This window comes from Papaver somniferum, unplaced genomic scaffold (genome assembly GCF_003573695.1).
Source record: "Papaver somniferum cultivar HN1 unplaced genomic scaffold, ASM357369v1 unplaced-scaffold_21, whole genome shotgun sequence".
In the NCBI taxonomy this organism is placed as follows: Eukaryota; Viridiplantae; Streptophyta; class Magnoliopsida; order Ranunculales; family Papaveraceae; genus Papaver; species Papaver somniferum.
This window is the reverse complement of record NW_020631041.1, coordinates 10,517,270-10,535,383: the sequence shown is the minus strand read 5'-3', so window position 1 is coordinate 10,535,383 and position 18,114 is coordinate 10,517,270. Positions and strand designations below refer to the sequence as shown.

At 41.2% G+C, this 18,114-nt stretch overlaps 3 protein-coding genes across 3 annotated transcripts; 2 read left to right on the top strand and 1 right to left on the bottom strand.

Moving 5' to 3' along the window:
- The first annotated feature begins 322 nt into the window (after positions 1–322).
- On the top strand, positions 323–5,209 carry LOC113339939 (vacuolar cation/proton exchanger 3-like). Its single transcript, XM_026585160.1, has 12 exons — positions 323–615; positions 774–1,109; positions 1,197–1,264; positions 1,371–1,399; positions 1,739–1,935; positions 2,078–2,296; positions 2,493–2,630; positions 3,100–3,216; positions 3,303–3,356; positions 3,458–3,574; positions 4,160–4,253; positions 4,723–5,209. The coding sequence occupies exons 2-12, from the start codon at positions 774–776 to the stop codon at positions 4,728–4,730; spliced, it is 1,377 nt and encodes a 458-aa protein (XP_026440945.1). The 5' UTR covers positions 323–615; the 3' UTR covers positions 4,731–5,209.
- Positions 5,210–5,362: 153 nt separating this feature from the next.
- On the bottom strand, positions 5,363–8,329 carry LOC113340316 (myb family transcription factor PHL6-like). The gene is made up of 8 exons (XM_026585522.1): positions 8,064–8,329; positions 7,169–7,979; positions 6,897–7,095; positions 6,700–6,776; positions 6,565–6,604; positions 6,313–6,388; positions 6,085–6,154; positions 5,363–5,977 (listed from the first exon to the last, which is right to left on the bottom strand). Exons 2-8 carry the CDS (start codon positions 7,787–7,789, stop codon positions 5,708–5,710), a joined length of 1,353 nt encoding a protein of 450 aa, XP_026441307.1. The 5' UTR covers positions 7,790–7,979; positions 8,064–8,329; the 3' UTR covers positions 5,363–5,707.
- Positions 8,330–15,110: 6,781 nt separating this feature from the next.
- On the top strand, positions 15,111–17,540 carry LOC113339578. The gene is made up of 2 exons (XM_026584821.1): positions 15,111–16,354; positions 16,466–17,540. Exons 1-2 carry the CDS (start codon positions 15,111–15,113, stop codon positions 17,538–17,540), a joined length of 2,319 nt encoding a protein of 772 aa, XP_026440606.1.
- The last annotated feature ends 574 nt before the right edge of the window (positions 17,541–18,114 follow it).

Genomic DNA, 18,114 nt, shown 5'->3' with positions numbered 1-18,114 from the left:
TGTTCAAAACCTTAAATTTATATGGTATAGTTATTTATTTATTTTTTAATTAATTAATTAACTTGTATACAAGTCTTTTGACAAACAACATACTGCATTAATCTAATGTGGAAAACAAACACCATTTAAAATAACCATTACCATGATAGTCTTGGACAAACCTAGGAATACCCTAACCTGGATAACGTTTTTCATATCCAAACTGCCAAACAGACCCTAAGAGTTTTATTAATTTTATTTTGAAAAAAAAAAAAAATCTAATCTGATTTGATTTTAATAATAATAATTTAATAATTATTAAAAAAATTAAGGGCAAGGACATTGATAGCTCCACTTCCTTTGTTTCGCGGAAGCTTCGTCTCCATCATTAAACAAAAGAAAGAAAAAAAATCCATTCCATTAATCAGATCAGAGGTTCCCCCCATCTGTTTCCTTCCTCATTTCTTCTTCTAATTACAATATCATTATTCCCACTCTTTGATTTTTCTAATTTTCGTTGAACCCTGAAAAAGAATCACACATTCACTCTACACACACCTCCATCTTCATCTTCTTGTCTGGCTGTAATTTTGTGTTCTTTTCCCTCTCTATTGGGTCCGCTTCGATTCGATTCAGGTATTAATAATGGAAGATCTGATTTCCCCCTTTTACTTTTATCATTATCCACGATTATTATTACTATGATGATGATTCAATCAGAATATAGATAGATCTCCCTTTATTTGCTTTTGCTTTTATCTAGATCCTTAATTAATCTGTTCTTATATGGATAGATGGGAGCTATTGAGGAGAAGACGAATCTAGAAACAGAAGATGATGACATAGATTTAGATGATGAGATCCCTCTTAGATTAGATAACAATAACATTCATCATTATGTTTCGTCTTCGCCAACCGCAAGAAAGATTCATGCCTTTGATACATCCTCTCATGTCGCATCTCTTGTTGATATACCATATAGTGCCACTGCTAGTTATTACTCTTCCTCTAAGAGATTGCGCAATAGAGCGCTTATGAGTATTTACATTGTGTTGATCAAAGCAAAGATTAATGTCCTGTTGCCGTTCGGTCCACTTGCAATCATTCTACACTATACCACTGGGAAACATGTGAGTAGATTTTATCATTGTGAGTTTGCTACTTGCTATTTGGATTGTTGAACTAATTCCTCGCTTGATTTGGATATGTCGTGTCAGGGTTGGGTGTTCTTTCTCAGTTTGGTGGGTATAGCACCTTTGGCTGAGCGTTTAGGATATGCGACTGAGTAAGTTGTTCTGGCTTTTGGATATTGTAATAAGTATGTGTTAATTTTGATTGTGTTCTGTAACTGATGTTAACTCGTGTCCTGTTGTTTTTATTGTACAATGTAGGCAATTGGCATTCTTCACAGGACCTACTGGTATGTTATTATGCTTACTGTTTAACGTACTTGCCTTATCATGATATAATGCTAGTGTATCCATGAAATAACTGCCATCCTTTTAAACTTATACGAAACGTACCTTATGAGAAATTTAGAATTTTCATTTTTTACCACAACACACTAGTGCTGGTGTGGTTCAAAGAATCCAAACTGTATAGTTTGTGGCGATTCAGGGTCATGTCTGTTACTGTTCTTGAAATGAATGAACTGATGCACAGCCTGATACTTATAGTAAGGAATTGTGCCATTGGTTGTGAAGTTGTCTATACAATTTCACCTTGGTTAATGCAAATGAGTATTTTTGTTATTCTACAGTTGGAGGGCTTTTAAATGCTACATTTGGAAATGCTACGGAGATGATTATATCATTATATGCTCTGAAGCAAGGCATGATAAGAGTGGTTCAACAGTCATTGTTGGGTTCTATCCTGTCAAATATGTTGTTAGTGCTTGGATGCGCCTTTTTTACGGGAGGGCTCGTGCATAACAACAAAGTACAAACCTTCGATAAGGTAAAGTTGACCATTCATTTCTCTGGTGATGATTTCTTGCTTGAGAGTTTATGTTGTGTGGGATAAGTTGTTTCACACGCGTAACGTATCGACCTAGTATTCCAGTGTAAATGCAATTTAATTAGGGTCGTCTTTCCAACAGGCAGGTGCAGTGGTGAATTCAGGATTACTCCTGATGGCTGTCATGGGTATAATGTTCCCAGCTGTGCTTCACTTCACACACACAGAAATCCACTTTGGGAAATCTGAGTTAGCTCTTTCAAGATTTAGCAGCGTAATTATGCTGATTGCTTATGCTAGCTACCTCTTTTTCCAATTGAAGAGTCAGGACAATCTTTATAAGCCTACTGCCGTTGAAGAGGTGAGATTTTATAATTTGCATTTTCTAAGTAAAAATATCCTCAATTTAAGTTTTCTTCCCAACACTTCATCAGTTATTATATTTTCTTTTTCAATGAAAAAGAACGAAAGGGATAGTCATTGATTTCGCTAGTGAACAGAACTAACTACTATATGAAGATGCAATTTCTAATATCTTCCAAATGAAATCTCTGTAGGTAGAGGAGGAGCAGAAGGAAGAAGAGTCTGACGACGATGAGGCGCCTGAGATAACGCTATGGGAAGCAATTGGATGGCTAGGTGTTTTAACTCTTTGGATTTCCGTTCTTTCTGGATACCTGGTTGATGCGATAGAGGTATAATATACTCCCCTTTAGTAGGCCTCTGTTATCATATGACTCGTTTAGTACTTGTATGTGTATGACTGTTATGAACCTACTCAACCCCGTTAAGCTAAATACACTCAATTAGGTAATTCGATTCCTTAACTCACTCGAATGCTGCCTGATGCTTATTTACTAGAAATTTTAAGTTCGTTTAACATAGATATCAGCAAAAGTCTAATTGTCATGCGAGTTCTAAGGAAACAAAAGTCTCAGATAAACTTAGGCTAGAACGATATCAACAGCAATATGTACAGATTTGCTGAAAAGTAGGTCACCTACTCAATTGCTGCCACATACCTTTTAACTTTACTTTCCATTTGCACGTGGCATCTTATATCATGGATCTACCCCCCTAAATCTTGTTGTTTCCCGGATGTCTTTGATACACCATAGGGCTACAGGTTTCCTAGACAACTAATTGTTTGATTGTTCTTTTCAGGGAGCATCGGACTCATGGAATATGCCAGTGGCATTTATCAGTGTCATTTTGCTTCCTATTGTAGGAAATGCTGCAGAACATGCAAGTGCAATCATGTTTGCCATGAAGGACAAGCTTGTGAGTGACTTAATACCTTCTTGTTTGTTCTGTATCCCCTGCTATATTTTATTGTTTCTATTCATTTGTTTCCTTACCTCCTCCAGGACATCACCTTAGGAGTTGCAATTGGATCTTCTACACAGATATCTATGTTTGTGGTAAACACCCTTGGTGCTTCATTGGATTACATTATAGATTTATATATATATTTTTTTCATTCTGTGGCTATTGTTAAGTAAATGTGCTCTTATGGTTGCAGATTCCGTTTTGTGTTGTTGTTGGTTGGTTTATGGGAAGACCGATGGACTTGAATTTTCAACTCTTCGAGACTGCCACACTATTTATTACCGTTCTAGTTGTGGCATTTATGTTACAGGTTTGCCCCTGAACTTTACAATTGGATGCATGTTTGAATATGTGCACTATTCCAAATCTTCTGGATGTGCTATAGACTATTGATTCCTTCCTGCTATATATGTCTCAGAAAGTAATACCATTGTTACCTTCCTATCCTAAAATTCTTAATATCAATATGTGAGATGCATAAAGCTTTAGAATCTGACTGTTAAGTGCTAAGAAGGATGAGTATTTGTTAATGTCCAGTTTGGTGGATATAGTTTCCCTTACTGAAGTTAAAAGTAAGAGATGTGATAAGCAGGTTTTATTCATGATGACATGGAGCAAATGAAAAGGGATTAACTGATAAATACTGTTTCTGATGAAAAACTTTAGGAATGGCATAAAATCTTTATTATATGTTCCCTTGAGCGCATCTCTCTCAAATTCTCATTCTCCCTGTAACAGTCTTCTTTTGTTTTATCAGATGAATGCATTCAAGCTGGTATTATGTCAATAAATTGCTAAGAGCCTCTTTTTATAGCTTATGCTTCTATCATTTCAGGACTGTCTATCATTTCAGTACTGTCTGTGTTACTTATTATTGTTGCTTCTATCATTTCAGGAGGGCACTTCAAACTATTTCAAAGGGCTGATGCTTATCCTTTGCTATCTTATAGTTGCTGCAAGTTTCTTTGTTCATGTGGACCAAGCAAATGGTGAGTTGTTATAAGCTTGTTTGCTATCCATATTCCTATCTGCAGATCAGCTAGTTTTTGATGATTTTAGATTTTTAGTAGTGAGAAACATGTGCAGTTTCAGCGTACAATAATGAGTTAATGGTGCACTCCCTTTAATTCGAAACATCTGACTAAACCAAGGGATGAAAATAAGAAATTATGGAAGGGCTTAAACAAGTCTGATTTATACGTGTGATGGACAATAATCACAATTATGATGCCTAGATGACCACTTAAATATTCCCCACTATCCTCTTTCGAGGCCACCAATATGCTTTCACTTTTTATGTGAAAGAAAATGTAGCAAGTACACTGTGGTCTTGCAGAGGAATTCAAGTGTTTTAACATATGGAGTGTTAGAAACATTTTTCTTTTTGCAGTCAAATATAAGCACAAGGAAAGTGAATTTGCTGCAACTAACGTTCTCTGCTGCTTTTTCTTTAACCAGATGAGTGAAGATATGAGCAGCGATGGCCTTGCACGAAGAACCAAAGTGGGCAATATCTTATTAATCGGGAACCCAGGCAGAATGACTTGTTTCAGGCCCGTTTACTCATTTCCTTTTTCTCCCAGATTGCAGGTGGCATCGATGTTGTTTCTATACAGGGTACGAAGATTATGTCAGGAGCTAGGCCTGTGTGCACTCTCTCTCCCGGTTTTGTATTAGATGTCCGAAAATTTTGTTTTTATGGAGGAGAGTTCCGCATCCCTTTGCTCAAGCAACGTAGGAGCATGTAACCCCTCTATGATTCTTTCCTGATGAGGAGGATGGGTTTGCTTTCTCATGTATCTATAGAAGTAGAACAACCCTTCTTCCACTGCCATTTTCCTCAATGTGGAAAACTGTTGTATCATGTACTCTTGATATTTAATTTTAGTCAGATTGAATATTATTCCTACGAGCATCAATGAAAATGAAATAACTTTGCTGTTGATTGTGCACATTGTAATAAAGTTAGAGTTAAAATGGTTGAATTGATCAAGTAAACGGTGCTTACATGAATTCTCGGTTAGAGACAACCTCTTGCTGGTTAAAATCTCCACTGCCCAGCTTGAAATAATTGAAGTAAAATTGATCCAGTACTAAGTGCATACAATCCGTCATTCCAAAGCTTAAGCAGATCAAAGTTTGAAATTGTTCTTTACATCCTTCACCAGAACTAGAAAGTAAAAACCGGTGCATTACGGTTGCTAGCTTAAGAGTTACGCGCTAATCAAAAGAAAGAGGTAACAGAAGAACCTCTGCCATTATTTTTTCTCAGTCTTTTTCATTTTTTGGGTCACCCCATTTTTTCAAGCAAAGCCCGTATAGTTGAACGGATGTGGAGGAACATGAACGGTAAGAATATCAATTACGGGAACGAATAAATAAATGAAGAGAGATTACAGTTTGACATTGTTGCTAGTTGCTACTGGTGTTGTATCTGACATAATCAATACCTAAACGTTGGTGTCCCTAGTTCGACCCTTGATTTCTTCGGAGAAGGTGGTGATAATCTCAATGACGCATCGTTGTTATTCAACTGACCCTGAACCAAATCTAGATGAGTAGATGAGGGACCAGCAGCAACTACCGGATTTGTTGAAGAAAAGGATGATTGGCTGGCCAGCATGAATGCTTCTCCCACTTTCTTCTGTTCTTCCAACAACTTCTGTAGTTGCCGTGCATTTTCTTCAGCTCGTCTCTGCAACTCCTTTTGAAACTGCTCAAATGGATGCAAGAAAGATGACAAGTTTCGTCATTACACATACATCTGTAAGTTCAAAAAAAAGAAAGAAAACACAACGGATGACGGAGGGAGTGACACACCTCAAGTTGCTCGTGAAGGCTTTTTTGAAGCTCCCACTGCAATCGAAGTGATTCTGATTCAGGTGCAGACCTTTAAACAGAGTTTATTAATATTAGTTACACCTTGTGAACATATACCGATTATGGTGCTTAATTGACTAAATGGTATGCATGTATACTAGCTAATGCTGAGAAGACTGCAGGTTTCGCCAATCAAGAAAGAAATGCAGGTATGCGAAAGTGACTTACTTCTTTGATGGATCACTAATTTCTTTTTCAGGTGCTGCAGTCCTGTTTAGAAACTCTGAAATGAAGGACCTTTTATCTGCAAAATTATAAGCTTAAACATAAAAATTAAGGAAGTTGAAATTTCATACTACTACCTCCGTTTCAAAATAATAGGCAGGTTTGTGTGTGAATTTCAGTCAGTCATTTAGGATTACAAAGGCAACACTAATAATCTGTTTGAGACAAGAGAAATTCCAGGTGTTATCTGTTTACCTTCTTTGGTGTCAGGTTGGCACCTCGCTAGCCGGTACTTCTGCAAATTTGGTGTAATCGTCAGTCATAATTACTTATTGATGCATTCTAATAATCATTGATTCATTGAATAGTGAGAGTAGCTAGATTTTAAACCTGCAAGTGGCTTTTCACATGGTATATAGTTAATCCTTCAACACCCATTTTCATCTGTACACTTTTTGGAGTTGCTTCTGCATTTCAGAGAGAGACCATAAATATCGTTCATAAAAATATAATGTCAAAACTTTTGTGCAAAACATGATGAGTAAGACAAACCACAACAAGCCACGATATGCAATCGAATTACTTACTATCAGCGCCACCTAGATCATTAGTGGCTTGTACGAAGCAGTCGTGCAGCTTCTGAGTCCACCGCATCCGAGGCTTGTGCAAAACATCAATGCTAGAGATGGCAGAATTTGTCTCATCTTCAAGGGAAAATGTAAAACCTCTATTCGCCTGGCTGTGATTACCATGGACTTGGGAATGTTCGGTTGCTATGAAAATTTCCTGAAAAACAATTAAAAAAAAGAGTATGAAGCGACTGTATGCTGACTGCATCTATACAGTATGATTTACTTACATCCATTTGAGCATTCTGATTTTCATGGTTCATGATAAAGTCAAACCGCTTAGGTTGTATTTGCAATCCATTTTGTTGAGATATAATGTTGTCTGTCCTGGTAGTATCAATGGTGCGGCCGGTGGCCCAATCAAAAGTGCCATCTCTGATAACATCTCCAAGCAATTCAGAGTGTCCACCATTTATAATCTGCTGGCCCTCATACCGCTGATAAGCTGCTAAATTTTCACCTTGCAGTTGAACAGGTAACATGGTCTGATTTTGAGGCATCATATACTGGGTTGACGATGAGCCAGGTTGAAGAAACTGCATCTGATGGTCCAAGGTTGACGCTGGTGATACTTGTAAGCTGGTACAAAATGTTGAGGACTGGGGGCACATGTTTTGTACTGGTTCTGCAAAATTTGGGGATATAGAAATAGATGAGGTAGGAATTACCCTATTTGGAAGTAGGCTGAGATCCTTGCTGCCGGGAACCATATAATTCCCATAGTTGTCAACATTTGACCAATTTGAATGTTTCCAGTGATGAATAGGTCCATTTGCCACAGGAATACACTTTGACGTTTCTCGTGTAATACTGAAACCGCCATTTACACCTTGGTTAGTTCCAAAATTCATTGTATCTATCTTCAACAGCTTATTCTAAGACTTGTATGTGCAGGTTAAGATCGGTTCCTCCAAGGTTTGATGCCTTAGTTTACTCCAATAGGAAACTGGGATCACAGAACTATAAATTTTATACGGAAAGTTCCACTGATCATTGCACATCAAAAGGACCAGCGCCAGCCAATACGAAGAAGCTTTTCTTCTGCAAACATGTAAAATCCTGGATTTAAGTCTTTATAATAGATGAGCTTGATTTGCTAAAACTAGAATGATTGCAAGCAAGTACCTGATAGCAATTGTTAATATGTAAAGAAGACTGCACATATATTGATGATCTACTTAATGGAAGAACGAGCCTTTAGCTCAAATATCTTCCCCCTGGTGACAAGGAGCTGATACTCAATCTAAACTTGTCTCAGCTGAAAGTTTTCTGATACGCAACTTAGCCAGCGCCATATAGAACACAACCCAAAACAGAAGAACACCGGAGAACAAGAAGTCTTCAGATGTATTCCGGCCTTTCTTCCCCTGACACTCAAAACTGAGAAATCAAGATATGTCCAAGAAAAAAGAGGTATTCTAATAGCTCTACTCCGACATATATATACAAAAATAAAAAGTAAAACAAGATGAGAAGTTGAAATGCAGAGTTCAACTGATATGTCGACATCATAATTAGGTACAGCTAGTTATGTGTAAGCAATAAGCCATTTAATCCATCCCAAAGGTCCCCCCCAAAGTCCAAACATGATGGGGAGGGTAACAAGACTTGGGATTTTGTACATAGTATATATACTTCCTCTGGCTCTACCACAGATTTATGTAGATATATTAGAATATGATATGATCAATGACACAGTCATTCATTCAGAAACTCTTTCCATATTGGAACACAAAATATAGATATTCATTATGAATGGTTCCAGTTGCTAATTGACTTTTTTTGTTGTTGTTTTTTTTTTCTCTTTAAAAAATTCAGTAATCAGAGATTAAGAACAAGTAGTGCAGAGACAATTGCTAATTGACTTTTTTTTTCCTCTCTTAAGAAATCAGTAATCAGGGATTAAGAGGAAGTAGTGCAGAGTTACTACTATTAAGAATAGGGTTGACAAATTCAAATAATTATTAGTCGCACATAAATGCAAATGTTGATTCATTGATTAGCTCTCACCTGAGTTATTATCTTCAATTATATAATACCTCCTCCTCCTCCTATGTGTAGGCAGGCATTATCTGCAGATGTTAACCGGTCGCCTAGTAAAGATAGGCGAGAAAATGAAACAAATGTAAACAAAAACTAGTCTTAATACCATCTATATCAGTAAACAAATGATGCCAAGACCATAATATCATGCATTCATGCAGTACTTGAATATGGTTCAGGAGTGATGAACATAAACATATTAGAAGAAAGAAAGACGACAATGATGTTACCACGATTAAGTTGAGTACATCTGCACTGGGTTGAATTCATGGGTGATCATTAACGCACGGAATGAAAGAAACAAATAACATACTGAGTTTTGGATACCTGTATATGTAGCGTAATATATCCTTCCTGCCGTCCTCCTCAGCTCATAAGTAATTAGAACCAGTTAGCTAGCTGCTAGCTAGGTAGAGAAAGATAGAGGAAAAACCAAAAACAGTCCTGAACCCTGAATAAACAAAGGTACTTGCACTACTTAAAAGTATATTATTATTGTAGGTGTAAATAATCCACAGGGCTAGGTGGAGAGATCCTAGACTAAGTTGCATCAAGAAACGAAGGAAGAGAAGCACTGAATAACTCAAGTGGGCACAAACAAAGAGAAATCACGAGGGCCGAGCGTGACAACCATTTAGCTGTAGGATGTGACAAGTCTCCCATCACCTGACAAAGCTGACAGAAGACCAGAAGACACTCGGTCAAACTAAGAAAGAAAGTCAAGACGAAGCGGCGAAAAGGGAGAAGGAAACCTCGGACTAAATAACATTAAAGGATCGTCCTCGGATGCAAAACTGTCGGGAGCCTCTACTGTAACGGCCCAGTCGATAGATCGGAGGAACATCAAGGTAGGCCCGAGGAGGAACAACGAGATAGATGCACCATGATTTACACTGTAACTTCGTCGTATCCCTACCTTGGCCTATAAATATAAGGGCATCTAGAGAGTGAGAGGCAGGTTGTAAGTGAGAGAAAGTTCACACTTAGAGAGAAAAGACGTCATTATTGTGAGAGATCATCACTTGTAACCAAACTTGAAGTAATATTAATCACTCCTTTCACCTCGTGGACGTAGGTAATCATGCCGAACCACGTATATCTTTGTGTTCATGTTTGTTCATGCATCTTCACTTTGGTTTAGTTTAGTAGTTTCACCCTTGGATGTAGTGTGCGATTTTATGCTACTACATTCTGGCGCCGACTAAGGAGACCGTCTAACATCTTCGGATACCTTGATTTCATCCACCAAATGAGATAATCTAAAGCTCCTAAGAACACCTTGAGTGCTAGTTGATGCTAAGAGATAAACTCTATTGGTGTGACTCTTTTCGTTTTTTTTGTTCTTCTCGTTTGGACAAAAAAGTTAGATTTTTGTTTATAAAGTTTGGTCATTAAGAAAGGTTTTCAGTTAGTTTGCGTCTGGGTAGCAAAGGCGACAGGAAGATCTCCAAAAGCTCCCAAATAACGCCATTGGCGTTTGGTAGTAGCCACGATGAGATTCTGTCGACAAATCAGCTAGCTGTGTTAGTCAGTGAGTAAACTAGCGTTTTTATAATTAGTTATCTCCGTCTTCTTTACTCATCTCTCGCTATCGGATTCAGGCAGCTAGAGAACTTCTAAAAAAACTCCCATGTAACATCCCCGATGTTTGGTTGAAGTCACCAGAAGTTCCTTGCCGGTGTCTTGAAAGCCTTAGATCTTACAAAACCCACCGCGACATGTCGACTCTAGATCGATGGGTTGGATCGGAGAGTGGGAAAACAAAGATTGTATGTAGTTATCACTATCCGTCGGAATAAACCCAAGGAAGTCAGGGCAAGTCATCCCTGAATTGTTCTGAGGGAATAATACTCGTTGTTGAAAATTAGAGGCTGAAGTGTGTCATCACAAGAGTACAAATTCAAGGCTTTTCACTCGGAAATTACCAGTCTTTAATGATTTGGAATGTAGGGAATGTAGGGCAAATAGTGATTAATGCACAACCGAAGTACCGAAAGTGATATAACACGGTACTCGTCAAAAGCTGTACTTAGAGTCGAAAAGTGTTGAATTGGTGAGGTCAGCCGGACAAAATAGGGGGTGTCGTACATCCCATAAAACTTTTCGAAAACAGGTCAAAGTAAGGAGTTATTTGTTTTTGCTGACGTAGGTAGAGACGATACTCGGGAAAAGGGTGTGTCCGAGCCAATGGCTAGCACTTCAGGGACGGGAAGAACCTTAAGGAACCACACGGTTACCAGCAGTGGCATGCAAGGAGGGATAACGGAACCAAATCAGCTAGCTGTGTTAGTCAGCGAGTAAACTAGCGTTTTTATAATTAGTTATCTCCGTCTTCTTTACTCATCTTTCGCCATCGGATTCAGGAAGCTAGAGAACTTCTAAAAAAAACTCCCATGTAACATCCCAGATGTTTGGTTGAAGTCACCAGAATTTCCTTGTCGGTGTCTTGAAAGCCTTAGATCTTACAAAACCCACCGCGACAGGTCGACTCTAGATCGATGGGTTGGATCGGAGAGTGGGAAAACAAAGATTGTATGTAGTCATCACTATCCACCGGAATAAACCCAAGGAAGTCAGGGTAAGTCATCCCTGAATTGTTCTGAGGGAATAATACTCGCTGTTGAAAATTAGAGGCTGAAGTGTGTCATCACAAGAGTACAAATTCAAGGCTTTTCACTCGGAAAGTACCAGTCTTTAATGATTTGGAATGTAGGGAATGTAGGGCAAATAGTGATTAATGCACAACCGAAGTACCGAAAGTGACATAACACGGTACTCGTCAAAAGCTGTACTTAGAGTTGAAAAGTGTTGAATTGGTGAGGTCAGTCGGACAAAATAGGGGGTGTCGTACATCCCATAAAACTTTTCGAAAACAGGTCAAAGTAAGGAGTTATTTGTTTTTGCTGACGTAGGTAGAGACGATACTCGGGAAAAGGGTGTGTCCGAGCCAATGGCTAGCACTTCAGGGACGAGAAGAACCTTAAGGAACCACATGGTTACCAGCAGTGGCGTGCAAGGAGGGATAACGGAACCAAGACACGGAAATGTCCTCCCCCCCCCCCCCCCTCGAGCACCAACAGGAGGGATGCCAACCGTGGACGAGGAAGTCGACTTGGGACGAGATGATGACCCCCCTCCGTTAGAGCAAATAAACCCAACACCAGGGGGACCCGAGAAGATAGACTGGATGACTGCATCAGACACTGAGGACGATGAGGAGGCGTTGATAATGCAGGCCCAGAGGCGAAGAGCTAGACGACGAGCCGAATATCAATAGGCCCTAGATCGTGAGCAGAAGCGACTCAGGCATGTACAGTTGGGAAGAAGAAATGACACTAGAGGAGTTCCCCCTGTGTTGCCACTCCCACCTCCACCTCTAACAACAGTGGCCCCCCCATATCATCTGAACTATCAAAACGGGCACTCTGGTCACAAGAGCACCGATCCAACATTGTTAGCAATTTTAGAAAATCAGAGGAGGCAGGAAGCGAACTTAAGGGAACTACAACAGAGAAATCTGGCGCTAGAGTATGAAAACTACCAGTTACGTAATCAAAGGTCTAGATTCAGAGGATCGTCCAGTCGGGGCACGTCGAGCAACCAGGGACGATCGGGTCAACCCCCGATACATCACGCAGCAGGGCCGACAGGAGGAGGATATGGTCCGCCCGAGAGTTCGTCTAAAGAAGAGGAAGAGCCCGAAGAGATAGGAAGGCCGAGGAACGCAACGGAGGGATAATAAGCAAAGCCGAGAAGACTCCTTTCACCCGAGAATTGGACCAAGCGGCATTTTCACCAAAGTGCACGCTCCCTGCGTTCCCATCAAGATTCGACAGAACAGGAGACACGGTCGAACACGTCAAAATGTACACTATGTCGCTACTTCAGTGGAAGGGCAGTGACGTGGTCATTTGCAATTTTTTTCCGGCGAGCCTAGAAGGAGAGGCGAGGAACTGGTTCTATGCACTCCAAACAGGGTCAATCAATACTTATGATATCTTAGTCGAAACCTTCCTTGAGAATTACATGCACAACAACAAAGCTCGACCCAGAGTCAATAGATTGTTCACTCTAGACCGAAGATTCCAGGAGCCTCTGAGAAATTTGACAGACCGATAGAGAAAATTATTCACGGAAATAGGCAAAGTACCAGTCGACCAACAGATATTCGGATTCGAAAACGCATTAGGGAAATCAGACCCGATCTGGATATCCATGTTCACTGAGAAGCCTCAAACCTTGAAAGAAATGAGGAGAATGCAGGAACATTACATAGCCTTGGAGGAAATACAAGAGGAATGAAAGGATCGAGGAGTGCAGGAGGCGAGTGCAGCGGCTCGGACGACCACAAGTGAGACCCCCAGGCGACCCGATAAACGACCAGGACCACCACTGATAGGAGATGGAAAGAAAGAATGGGTCGAGAAAGGAAAAATTCCCCGAAACGAGGCAAGGGCCTACACTCCTTTAAATGCTCCACTAGAAGAAATCTTCAAAGATGTCGAGAAGAGAAACGACATCATCTACCCAAGGTCCAGGGGAGTACAATTCGAAGATACAAAGGATCAACCCGAGTACTGTCACTATCACCAGTATCGGGGCCATTCTAACAACAATTGTCGAGAAGTAAAAGACATCGTACAACACTTAATACGAGATGGATACCTGAGGTAGTTCGTCCGACAGGAAACACCACCAGCTACCATACCCGAGGTACCAGTCCACCAAGTCCGAATCGATAAATCCACTAAGTTTGTATGCAACACCATTTCGCACTCGGCTACCCATGGGTACGACCTGAGCTCGGGATCACATCCAGAATTCATAAGGGAGACCGTAAAGGCAAAGAGATTTTCAGTATGACCAAGACCTTGCCAATGGAGCCATGGATGATACAACCTATCTCGTTCCCTGCCAAGGATGTCCCACTAAATGGCCAAGTCCATGGGGACCCCTTGGTTATCACTTTGATGATCGAATAATGAGGAGTGAAGAGAATTTTGGTAGATAGTGGGAGCTCGGTTGAAGTACTTTTCTATGATACCTTCAAAATAATGGAGCTATCGGATGACATCCTCATTCCGTCAACATATCGAATTTACGGTTTCAATGGGACCGTAACTATCCCAAAGGGCGAGGTAGCTTTAAGAGTTTCGGATGGGGGAGGCTACCTCGATACGCTCACCACATTCTGCATGGTCGATATCGTCTCGCCCTACGAAGAAATCATCGGGAGACCTTGGATCGCCGGAATCAAGGGGGTAGCGTCGGCCTATCATCAAAGACTAAGATTCCCAACGTACAAAGGAGTAGTGGAGGTTATTGGCGATTCCCAAGCGGCCAGACAATGTATGCAAGTCGATATTCAACAAAACGAGGAAAGGCGAGCACGACAAAGGAGGGAAAATAACAAAGCCAAGGAAGTCGAGGCTGCTCAAGAGCTGGAAAAGGTAATCTCCCAGGCGGTCATGTCGTATGAAACCAACAAAAAGGAACCGTTACAACAATCAGGGAACGACGCCGATGAACGAACCGAAGCCAAACTTCTCGACCATAGAACCCACCCGAGAAATCAACTTAGGTATCATCAAGGATCCGAAGATATTAAGAATCGGATCCTTATTATCGGAGGAGCAAGCAACCCAGCTCATAGTAGTTCTGCGAGATAACATGGACGCTTTCGCATGGAACTCGTACGAAATGGAAAGAATTGATCCGTAGATATGCTGTCATCATTTAAAAATAGATCCAAGCTTCATACCAGTCCGACAAAAGATGAGGCGAATCGCACCAGAATTACAGGCAACAATTGAGGAAGAGTTAAAGAAACTACGAGCTTCAGGAATCATCCGAAAATCTCAATAACCCCAATGGATATCTAACATGGTGATAGTTCCCAAGAAGAAAGGAGGAGTCAGGGTCTACATCGACTTCAATGATCTAAATAAGGCTTGCCCAAAGGATAGTTTCCCCCTACCAAGCATCGATCAACTGGTGGAATCTATAGTAGGGCAAGAAGCGATAACACTGATGGACGAATACTCAGGGTATAACCAGATCCCTCTGGCCCTCGAGGACTAGGAACATACCTCTTTCTTTACACCTAGGGGTTTATACTGTTACACAAAGATGTCGTTCGGTTTGAAAAACGCAGGCGCCACTTACCAAAGACTAATAGGGGATATGTTCGAAGACAAGATCCATGACATCATCGAGGTGTATGTCGATGACATGTTGGTAAAGAGCCGACTGGCAAAAAACCACCTCCGAGACCTCCGAGAGACCTTTCAAACAATGAAGAAGTTTAAAATGAAAGTGAATCCAGCAAAGTGCGACTTCTGGGTCACATCGGGTAAATTCCTAGGATATATCATCACGCCCAAGGGGATAGAGGACGATCTCAACAAGGTAAGGGACATTCTCGAAATTCCCTCACCGGTGACAGTAAAAGACGTGCAAAAATTAAACGGAAGCTTGGAAGCGTTGGGGCGATTCGTATCCCAGTCGTCGGACATATGTAAAAACTTCTTTGGTACACTTAAGAAGGGCGAGAAATTCAGATGGACAAACGAGTGTGAGGAGTCCTTTCAAAACATCAAAATACACCTGGCAAGCCTCCTTGTGTTGCAGAGGCACGAGTCCAACGAAGTCCTTACCCTATATCTAGGGGCAACATCATATGCCATCAGTGCAGTTTTGGTTAGGAACGAGGGAAAGGAAGAAAAGCCTTTTTACTTCATCAACAAGACACTAAGCCCGGCCGAAAAGAACTGTACCCGAATCGAGCAAATGATTTTAGCATTAACGTTCGCAACTCAGAAGCTAATAACTTATTTTCAGGCCCACCGGATTCGGGTATTAACGAAGTCGCCAATTGAAGCAGTGCTGGACAATGCGGGGCGATCTGGAAGGATATCCAAATGGGGAGCTCAAATCAAGCAGTTTAACATCATCTATAAAATGCGAACGGCCATAAAGGCTCAAGTGTTAGCAGATTTTTTAGCCGACTTTCCACTAAGCGATGAGGACGAAGTGGAGGATATACCGGGCATGGAGGAGGACCGAGAAGATCCGGCCGATCTTCTGGAAATAAGTATCCCGACACGATGGGAGGTATTTGTCGATTGGGTATCTAATAAAGATATATCGGGCCTGGGGTTAGTCTTTACAACACTAAAAGAGAAGAAGATCGTCCACTCATTCAGATTGCAGTTCAAGGCGACGAATAATGTTACCGAATACGAGGGCGTAATCCATGCCCTAAGGTTACTCGTAGAAATGGAGATACAAGATGTCAGACTAACTAGCGACTTACAACTGGTGATTCGCCAAATAATTGGCATGTATGCTACTCACGATCCGGTTTTACAAAGGTATTGGGAACTCGCCCAATTCTACATCGCCCAAATCCCCAGCACCAAGTTTCGACAGAAAATATAATCGACATGCCAACGCCTTGTCATATATCGCATATATGTTAACAGATCCAAGTGTCGGTGGCGTTCGTGTAATGAGGATCCTTACGCCCTCTATTCTAGAAGTACCAGAGGGAAAGCTTATGTGGCAGTCAACACAGCCGATAGATACAAGGAAGGCGACTGGCGTAAACCGATTCATTTGTACTTAGAAACAGGCGAGCTACCTAAATGCCGACCCGAGATAAATAAAATCAAGAGTAAATCGGCCGCCTATGAATTGAGGGATGACATTCCATACATAAAATCCTATTTAGGGCCGCTCCTGAGGTGCTTGAGTAAAAAAAAGGGGCAGTCGATCTTGAATGAACTACACTATGGTGAGGCAGGGAATCATAGCTCTGGTCAGAGTTTGTCGGCAAGGGAAAAAACGATGGGTTACTTCTGGCCTTATATGAATGATGACGCGAAGCAGATGGCCCTAATTTGCGAGGAATTCCAAAGGTTTGGAAAGAAAATATGCTCGCCGAAAGTGTCCCTGAACTCGGTGATAAGTCCCTGGCCCTTCGCCAAGCGGGGGATCGATATTTTAGGATCATTGCATGTCGGGCCAGAGCAGAGAAAGTACTTAATTGTTTCCACAGACTATTTTACCAAGTGGGTAGAAGCTGCACCTTTAAAGCACATCCGGGACAAGGACGTCTTCAGGTTCATTTGGAAGCATATCATATGCCGTTTTGGTGTACAAGCAGCAATCGTCTCGGACAACGGAAAGCAGCTACAGGGGAAAAATATTGACTTGTTATTTAACACTTCTAACATTCGGAAGAGCAAAGCTGCCCCCATTTATCCTCAGAGTAATAGACAAGACGAGATTACAAACAAAACCATTGCCGACAACTTAAAGAAAAAGTTGGACAGAGAGTATGGGGAGTGGTGTGAAGAGATTTACAATGTCCTATGGGGTTATATGACCACTCGAAGGGAGGCAACTGGACTATCGACTTTCATGCTCACTTATGGAACAGAAGCCATATTACCAACCGAGGCGATGATACCCACTACAAGAACCGAGGCATGGAGACGAAACATCTCAGCCGACCTAATCTTGGCCAAGCTTGATGACCTGGAGGAAACACGATAAATGACGCTGTAAAAGATGGAGAACTACCAAAGAAGGTTACAAAGAGAATATAACAAACGAGTCCGACCGAGAGAGTTCCAACCCGGGCAATTGGTGCTAAAGGAATTAACGAGCTATGAACGCGTCAAAAAGGGTGGGAAACTGGCGGCGGGATGGGGCGGACCTTACACAGTGGTGTCGAAAGTAGGCGAAGGTGCATATAAGATACTGAAGCCGGACGGAACACACGAACAGAGACCCTGGAACGCCCATCACTTGAAACTCTATCACCGATGAAGGGGTACACACAAAACAGGTACGACATCTTGTCATTTATTTCCTTAAAACCACGAGGGGTTGGAAACATGACATGAGCGACTAATGGTCATTCGAACTCGGGGTAATGGCAGTCAACAAGTGCCGAGGTGACTTACACTCGCATGGTCATTCGAACTCGGGGCAATGTCAGTGCGCAAGTGCCGAGGTGACTTACACTCGAATGGTCATTCGTACTCGTGGCAGTGGCAGTGCGCAAGTGCCGACGTGACTTACAGTCGACTGGCTATTCGATACTCGGGGCAGTGGCAGGGTGCAA

Coding starts and splice junctions, on each gene's coding strand:
- LOC113339939 (XM_026585160.1), top strand. CDS start 774: ATGGGAGCTATTGAGGAGAAGACGAATCTAGAAACAGAAGATGATGAC. Junction 1,265..1,370: donor CGTTTAGGATATGCGACTGA/GTAAGTTGTTCT, acceptor TGTACAATGTAG/GCAATTGGCATTCTTCACAG. Junction 3,575..4,159: donor TTGTGGCATTTATGTTACAG/GTTTGCCCCTGA, acceptor CTATCATTTCAG/GAGGGCACTTCAAACTATTT.
- LOC113339578 (XM_026584821.1), top strand. CDS start 15,111: ATGTCGTTCGGTTTGAAAAACGCAGGCGCCACTTACCAAAGACTAATA. Junction 16,355..16,465: donor CACGATCCGGTTTTACAAAG/GTATTGGGAACT, acceptor ATATGTTAACAG/ATCCAAGTGTCGGTGGCGTT.
- LOC113340316 (XM_026585522.1), bottom strand. CDS start 7,789: ATGAATTTTGGAACTAACCAAGGTGTAAATGGCGGTTTCAGTATTACA. Junction 6,605..6,699: donor ATGTGAAAAGCCACTTGCAG/GTTTAAAATCTA, acceptor CCAAATTTGCAG/AAGTACCGGCTAGCGAGGTG. Junction 6,389..6,564: donor CCAACCTGACACCAAAGAAG/GTAAACAGATAA, acceptor ATAATTTTGCAG/ATAAAAGGTCCTTCATTTCA.